We start from the raw sequence: 8,939 nt of genomic DNA on the forward strand, positions 1-8,939 counted from the left end.
TTTGGAGGAGAGTACGAATGCTTAAACTTGGCTTTCTCTCCTCCGTTTGGGGAGTTCTTAAGCCTGTTCCGCAGATCCTGCCTTTATGGGAGAGTTTTTAAATCCAAAGGGGAGTAATAATCCTCGTTCATTTTTGCATATTTGTGGAGAGCAAACAAAAACGCGCGGTTCAACTTTTTCGGTGAGCCGAGGCGGGCTGGGGGGAGGTGGGGCGGTGTTGGGGGGGGAGGGACACAAAGGGGCAGATGGAGCCTTTGTGATCGAATGAAGGAGAAGAATTTGAGGAACAATTCATGAATAGGTAGAATCTCTGGAGGGGGAAAAAAACGCAGCCACCTGCTGTCTTGCTCTTTCAGGCAGATTCTCTTGTGTACCACTGAGATTAACTTCCTTTTCACATGCAGTCTTTCCTAGGCTAAGAACAGAGAAGAAGTCTTCAAATTAGAATATCTGCTTCGTTTATTTTTCGCCTACCCCCACCGGCCTCGTCGACCACCGAATGCAGTTGCTCATTAATGCTCATTTGAGGCTGCTTGCGTTACACTGTCATCATGTCCACTTCAGATCGCGTAGGATGTTTGCTGGAATTAGACTTGAACGAGCTGTTTTGTCGCTTCGCTTGAGTTTCTCTCGGAAAAACAGGAAGGTTAGTTCAGCATTCTGAATAAATTAATAAAAGTTTTTTTTCTTTGAAACAAATTCATACTTTTATTCAGCAAATATGCATTACATTAATCAAAAGTGACAGTAAAAATAAATATTTGAAATAAATGCTGTTCTTTTAAACTTTCTATTTATCAAAGAAGTTTCCACAAAAAAATGAAGCAGCTCAACTGTTTTCAACATTGGTTAAAATAAGAAACATTTCTTAAACAGCAAATCAGCATATTAGATGATTTCTGAAGGATCATGTGACACTGAAGACTGATGATGCTGAAAATTCAGCTTTGTCATCACTGGAATAAATTACTGTTTAAAACATAATCAAATAGAAAAAAGCTACAAGTATATTTCACAATATTACTGTTTTATTGAATGACAATATGCCAATGACAACATTACTGACCCAAAAATGCCATTCTTTTTTCTAATTCTCCCTTTTTTAAATCCTAAAGAAATTCAATCCCAATCTTATTATTACTTAAGTAATGAACTTAAACTTAAATTCCCCACACAAAGCCATTGTATGGCTTCAAAACAACTTCTGAACAGTCCCTGGTCACTACAAGCTGTTATTCTATGGCAAAAGCTGTGTAACCATTCCTTAAAAATGTCTACTTTTGTGTTTTCCAGACAAAAATAACAGCACGACATATTGTGTTGAAATCATTTATTCTGACATATGAATAATTATTAGTATATAACAGATCCAGCTTGCTTCTCATACCTCTGCAGTGTGAGCCTTGTCTCTGTGGGACCTGCAGTGTGTAAGATCTCATATGTAATCTGCTATTGTGTTCTCTCTCTCTCTCTCTCTCTCTCTCTCTCTCTCTCTCTCTCTCTCTCTCTCTCTCTCTCAGGGTTTCCCCCTTCAGGCAGAGTATCAGAACATGGTAAATGTCACATCATCCGCCGGACCTGGCCTGTCCCCTTCAATGGACTACCGCACCGGCTGCAGGAACGGACCGACCCAGGGCCTGGACTGGACCCCTGACTACTGCGGCAACGGGTGAGCGGACACTAGCGAGATCAATCACAGTCACTCAGCAAAATAAGCACATTTCTCTGACAGCCATTTTGACTTGTTCGTATTTGCCTTCGCAGGGCTCTGCAGAGGGACAAAGCCCTGTACCTGACCTGATCGACATGTCCAGCCTCACGCTCCTTCACGCTCACAGGACCAAGGCAGTTCCTCATCCCAGTACAGCTATTCAGGGCCTGAACAATTATCCAGGCCTTATTTTAGACTAGACACAATCCACGCATCAGCAAAACAACGTTTGAATGTTTTCTTTCTCATGGCTCACACTTTAGTGCACCCTACCGTGGTGGCTTTGCAATTTCCTTCTAGCTTCTGACATTCAGACCTTTTGGATCTTTAAAATAGAGTTTAAATCATCGAAAGCATGAACATGTAAATTGAATGCTAAAATTTGTTTAAATGCAATCACTTCTCTAATGATATTGACTTACCTCCTACTGTTCCGCGTCCTCATTGCGTACCTAATAAGAGGCCATGTATGGAAACCCCCCTGTAGACGTGTGTTTTATTGGAGATTGTTTATTGTTTTTAAGACGTTGCGTAGGTCAATTTGCCTCGCAGGAAGGTTGTCGATCCATCAGTTCCTAAGCACTTACCGCCGCGTGTCGGAGACTCCAAGCTCTCGCTGACAAACGGCGGAACGAGAACCAAAACAGAACTTCTTTTTTGTACAAAGAGGAAAATCACAATCTGAAGAAAAAAAAGAAGAAAAAAAAGCAACAAAAAAGAATGCGGATGATATGACTCCTGCTTTCGCCCCTCTCTTTTCCACACTCTTTCTCGTCGTATCATTCTTCCTCTCTGTAATGATCTTTTCTAGTCAACTGCCTTAGAAACAGAGTTCTGTTGTAAGTATAAAACAGCCGCTCATAGGAACGTTATGAACGGCCAGACGGGTTGTTTCAAGCAGCCCTCGTTTCAAGTTGTAAATAGAATCTGTGTTACTCCTAGAGTATAAGACTTCATTTTTTTTTTTTTTTCTAGTAACAATGTGATTTTGAATTGGACCACACCAGTTCGTTTAAAACTCGAAAAGGGATAATTAGCCAAGAGGAGTAGTTTCTTGGCATCGGAAGTCGCCATTGATTGGACCGACAAAAGAGACTAAAGAAGTATTCTTTTCCCAAGTTTAAGAAGGTAAAGGTTGATGGCATCAACCAGTGAGGTGGCATGAAATGATTCATTAAAGAAAAGTTTATTTTGTATTACACAAAATAATTCTTTTGTATCACTTCTGGCATATTGATTAATTTCATCCAAACTATGTGTATGAAACTGTCAGATGCTTATATGGTGTTAATTAGAAGAAACAGTGGCAGATTGGAGAGTTGCTGTATAACCCTGGCATATGGCTGATCATTTACTATTCCTCTACACTGTGTCTATATGAGATCTTTTTATGGTACTTGTTTGCGCCTATTTATGAAGGAAAAAAAATAACTGTAGGTGTTTTCTGAGTAATTATGTTAGAGTTCCAGGGATGTTTTTCTGTTCATTTGTTTTGACAGAATTGATCCAGGCAACAATGTGAATAATTCTTATTTAGTTTTTATTGTGTTTGAAAATAAATAAAGGCAAACCTGCATTTTTGTGCAGTAATTAATCAACGAGTGTCACGAGTGTTTCATTGCGAGGAATTCAGGGCATAATATTTGTATTGAGTAACATTTCTAACCTCATAATTCCTTTCCGCTGAGAAAGGTCAAGTTTAAGTTTATGTATAATGAACACTAATTCTCTTCCTCACTCGTATCTCATAACTGGGTCACAGTGTTGTTGATACAGAACGTAATAACAACAATCCATTTTCCAACCATGAACACAGCACAAATAAACCTCCCAATGTCAAGACCGCATTCCTCTCCTGCCGTACAGCTGCCATAGACGGAATCACTTAGGATTTTACATATTTATCTCGCTCTAAATGGTTCCTTTTGAACTTGTTTTTTGACTTTTCCATTTTGTCCTATTTATGTTTATGTCTCCAAAATGGCTGTATGTAATATAGCTGCTGCATACTACATACTCAACATAATGCAGGAGAGGAGCCAGTATTTTCTCCTGACAATATCATGTATTTTATTCACGTCTTTCACTGTTGGTTACTCAAATGAACACACCTGAAATAGTAGGTTCATTATTTACACTTGTTCGTGCAAGTACAAATCATAAAACAATTATGAACAGCTGATAGTGTTTTATCAGTTGTAGTTTAGGGTAAAGCAAGGTCAAAGTTAGGTTTCATAAATAGAACTTCCTCTTGACCTAAAACCCTATTTGGACAACGTCCAGCCTCACTAGAAGCTAAAGAAGGATTAATCGACTATCTGTATTATTCTGAACACCTCGCTGTTTTTGAAACCGTTGTAGTTCATTTTTAGTGATGGCAAAATATTGCCATCTCGTGGCCAAAGGCAGAATAGCAGCGGGCCAGTGTGATCTACGGTGCGAGTACAAAGAATCTTACTGGTTGTTATAACAGATAAATGCTGATATAATTCATACAGGCTATTTTTTTTTTATTATTTTTTTTATTAAATGATTCATTTTCCAGGTAAACCTGTTTTTAATTTGGTAATTTGTCTCTGTGAGCAACAATTTGATTTACTATGTGGGACTACCAGATGGTGCAATAGGTGACTAATGTTACCCTTATCACTTCATCCAAAACAAAGAATCAAAGAAAGAAAAACAGAAATCATCCTCCCTTGAACCACACCCTTTCCTATATGCTCAATGTCCAAACACAGTTGCTAATAAAGTGTCCAAGGACAAATCTATGCTTTGCCTTTCATTTAGACCACAATTATCTTGTATTCCCTTGATCACTGCTATAATGTAAAATATCAAGACTAGACTTTGCTTCTCTCTGAAAAGTCTCACAATCTACACACAAATATGAATGCATTAACTGTAAACTGAAGATATGTAAATGCTGACTCATGGTTTCCTGGCTCTTGTAAATGAAAGCCAAACCATCCACGCCTAAAAATTGAATTCAGAGGAAATGAATCTTGAGTCACATACTTTTCCACTAATTACAAAAAGCACATACTGAAATTGAAAATCATTTTTCAGTATGTATTAAGATCATCATTACATAATTTCCTTCTGTGACACAAGGTTTTGTGGGTAATAGTTTTCAATTTGAATATATTTTCAAAGGTAATTTATTCCTGTGATGGTAGCGCTACATTTCCAGCATCATTACTCCAGTCTTCAGTGCCACATGATCCTTCAGAAATCATTTTTAAATGCTCATTTTACTGCTCAAGAACTTCAATGTTGAACACGGTTGTACTGCTCAAATGCAGTATGTAAGTTTCGCCGCTAGAGGTCGCTTATTCAAAACAATAGCAAAGGCATAGCTTGATGAAGCCGTGAATGAGCGTGGAATCATGGGAGTTGTCATCTTTATGGAAGTAAAATAATGCCAAATGTTTTTGAAACAAAAAGCCTGTTGAATTGCACTACTTGAAAAAAAAAAAGGCATTGCATTAACCATGCTTGCATTTTAATGCATTGTATTTTTAGGGCTTGCATTTTTATGGGCTGAAATTCAGCATGGTTGAATATTTAAGCTGTGAATATTTCAATTCAAAACATTTCAAACACATTTTCATTATTAAAAATTCAATAATTCATATTCACCTTTCATATTTCACTTCCAAAATAGTCAAACGGTTTAAAAATACCACCTATAATATTCAACAGGCAATTTTTGGTCCATTTTATTTCGTTTTGCAAATTCGCTTCCACAAATTCAGTGGTTCAAATTCGACAGTAAATTCAACATTGACATCCAGGAACTGCAGGAAAAGCAGCTGCTGTTCGTCTACCTCACCAGCAGGGGGTGCAAGCGCGTGTTGTTGACGAAGACCAGAGCAACAGTTAGAGCAAACATTATTCACATTATTTAATTTTATTCTAATAAAACCGAAAATGCTGCATTACTACTCATACAGGTCACTTTATTTGATTAATTAAAATTGTGGGATAGCCCTGTTACTTGGTCAAAACAATCATACCAAAAAATACATTTGAATACATTTCTACGAAATCAAGGGTAGCACTGATATGACGTCAATGACAGGCGACGGAATGACACAGGCCGTTACACTGGTTAAAATAGCTCAATACTCTGGATTTAAACATTGTTTGAAACATTTTGGGTAATCCACAAATCAGCAAAACATATAACATTATTCTAGTGGTTTTTGGAGATTTTAATCCAAAAATCTTACATGTTGTGCCTTAAAGGTCATTAAACAGCCATTACCTTCACCTCTTAAAGGTACAATATGTAATTTTTTTTTGCTTTAAAATTAGCAAAAATCACTATATCTGTGTTATATATATTTTTTAGTTGTGTACTTACATTATCCCGACTGTTTCCAACAACTTTCAAACCAGGAGAAATTTGTAATTTAATTCGAAGACACGGCACGTTTCTTTATTTCCGTTTTGTCGCCGTCAATGGCGTCATATCCGCGTTCTCCCTGGTTTCCGCTCGTACTGCCATAGTAACCAGAGCCCTCTGATAGTAACCAAGGCGACAGACATGGACAACTGTGTAGTTCGTAATGTCTATCTGCACGCTGTGGTTGTTTCGTTCAAACATTATGGACCATGGCAAGCAGACTTTGGATAAAAAAGGAGAACTAAAACGAGAATCAATATCAGCGCGGCGTTTTCGAGATGCCTAGAGCTCCCAGTATATAACAGTATATAGACAGTATATAAACGAGAGCTCCACGTTCGAGACTTCGACCGCTCCTACATGTACTTTATTAAACAGGTGAGCACATTTACATAAAACTAACCAATGTTATATAGTTCAACAATGATAAAATGTTAGAATATGATCTGTATGTTATTCTAATGTTGATCTAGCTTACTGCTAGTCTCATACAGACAAACTAACACATTAATTTCAACACATTCAAATGCAGTTTAGTGTGCTAGTGTAATGTTAGACCAAGTGAAACAGTGCTGCGTTACCTCACAAGTTTAATTTGTCTAATAAACTGACCTGTGAGTAGTAATTCTGCGTGTAGTTCGGTAGAATGAAATGTCCATATTCCTTTTATATCTGCGGGACTCGCGTCGCGTTTGGAGCTGATAGCTGTCTCTTAGCAATCCCGAACTGCTTCATATCACAGTCATGATAAAAGCATCGATGTATTCAGTCATCCATAAACATTATTAGATTGGTCGGCTTGACGTTGACGACAAGATCCATAGTTCTTAGCAAATGTTGCGTCATCAAACTACGCCTTTGTTATTGTAAATAGGTTATCGACCCCTAGCGGCGAAAAAATTACATATTGTACGTTTAACTTAAAGTTACAATATGTCATTTTTATACAATACAATATCTAACCTCTTACAATAACAAAGGCGTAGACAATAAAATAATGTTTATTGATGAGTGAATACATTGATGTTTTTAACATGACTGTGGTATGAAGCAGGGTTTGCTAATGAGAGACAGATATCAGCGAGTCCCGCGGATATAATAAATTTCATTCTACCGAACTACCCGCAAGTGCAGAATTACTACTCACACAGGTCAGTTTATTAGACGAATGAAACTTGTGAGGTAACGCAGCGCTGTTTCACTTGCTCTACACTATCACACTAAAGTGCATTTGAGTGTGTTGAAAGTTATAATGGTATTCTATGTGTTAGTTTGTTGGCTGTATGAGACTAACAGTAAGCTAGATCAACATTAGAATAACATACTGATCATATTCTAACATTTCATCATGTTGAGCTATATAACATTGATTCGTTCTATATGCATTTGCTCACCTATCTAATAAAGTACATGCAAAGGGGCGTCCCTGTGAAGTCGTGACTCGTGAAGCTCTGTCAAGTCGAAGTTAGTCGCGGACATGGAGCTCTCGGCATCTCGAAAACGCCACGGCGATATTGATCCTCGTTTTATTTCCATGGTCCATAATGTTTGAACGAAACAACAACAGCGTGAGCGTGCCGCTAGACGTAACTTAGTTGTCCACGTCTGTCGCCATGGTTACTATGGCAGTACAAGCGGAAACCAGGGATAACATGGATATTACGTCATTGACAGGCAACAATGACCAGGGACGAGCCAATATTTCAAATTGGAATTTCTCTGAAATTAAAAATCTTTGGGAACTAAGAAATATATCACACTGTGCAAGTGATTTTTTAATATTTTATTACAAAAATCTTACATATTGTACCTTTGACAAACTCATTTCTATCAAGACATGGCAAAACCCTGATACTACTGCACTTTACTGTATTGCTTTAGGGTTAGCGTTAATTATAATAAAACAACTGTCACCAAGCTTTAAGCACAAATGGTAACATGTTCTGAGAATGAGCCAGCATTGCTTCTGGAAGTGCTGGTGGGAGAAACAGAACTAGGACATAAAAGATATCAATTCAACTAAGGTCCATCTTAAAAAATACAAATTCTGATGTTTAAAGAAACAGACATAAAGCCAATGTTCTGACCTTTATTTGACTGGCTTTGCAAGAGGTGACTGTTTTTCATTATTATAGTAACCTGTTTGAGCTCGTCTATATTGTGTAATCCTGTTTTCTTCACCAATGTTGCCACTTCACTGAATAGTGAATCAGCTTGCAGCAGCATGTTAAGTAATTTATGTCTTGTTTCATCAGAGCATGTGCAACAGCTTCCTGTATAAGAGATAAAACACTCTGCTAAAACTTCTCCATGTGCATTACAATAGCCACATTCTGTACACTCAAATGGTAACTAACTTTCCCCCTGGAGTCTGGACTGCATAAGTGATATACAATTAGATGCATATTCTATATGAAACCAGTTGTTTTACTTGTCAGTGTTTATATGTAATGTACTGTGTGTGTGTGTGTGTGTGTGTGTGTGTGTGTGTGTGTGTGTGTGTGTGTGTGTGTGTGTGTGTGTGTGTGTGTGTGTGTGTGTGTGTGTGTGTGTGTGTGTGTGTGTGTGTGTGTGTGTGTGTGTGTGTGTGTGTGTGTGTGTGTGTGTGTGTGTGAGACCTCAGGTTGCTCCAGGGGGCCTGCCACTGTAATTAGAGAACTGCAAATCACTTTAGATGAAAGCATCTGCAAAATTACAGCTTGCTATTTATTTTCATACTAAATATAAATCTGAATGTGAATATGTTTTTTAACATTGCCTATCGATCTTTTTTTTGTCAACAGATCGAAAAATGTGGGTGCGTGGGTAACAGGGGGG

General features: G+C 37.8%; 1 protein-coding gene across 2 annotated transcripts in view; it reads left to right on the forward strand.

The window, feature by feature from the left end:
* The window catches only part of tox (thymocyte selection-associated high mobility group box), a 58,543-nt gene extending 55,236 nt beyond the window's left edge, over window positions 1-3,307 (forward strand). For both annotated transcript variants that reach the window (XM_081373428.1, XM_081373429.1), the window contains 2 exons: window positions 1,521-1,669; window positions 1,765-3,307. In XM_081373428.1, the coding sequence (XP_081229554.1) occupies window positions 1,521-1,669; window positions 1,765-1,801 (186 nt within the window). In that variant the 3' untranslated portion in view covers window positions 1,802-3,307. The remainder of the gene's footprint in view (window positions 1-1,520; window positions 1,670-1,764) is intronic.
* Window positions 3,308-8,939: the final 5,632 nt, after the last annotated feature.

The sequence above is a fragment of the Scardinius erythrophthalmus genome (genome assembly GCF_964197995.2).
Source record: "Scardinius erythrophthalmus genome assembly, chromosome: 9".
NCBI lineage: Eukaryota > Metazoa > Chordata > Actinopteri > Cypriniformes > Leuciscidae > Scardinius > Scardinius erythrophthalmus.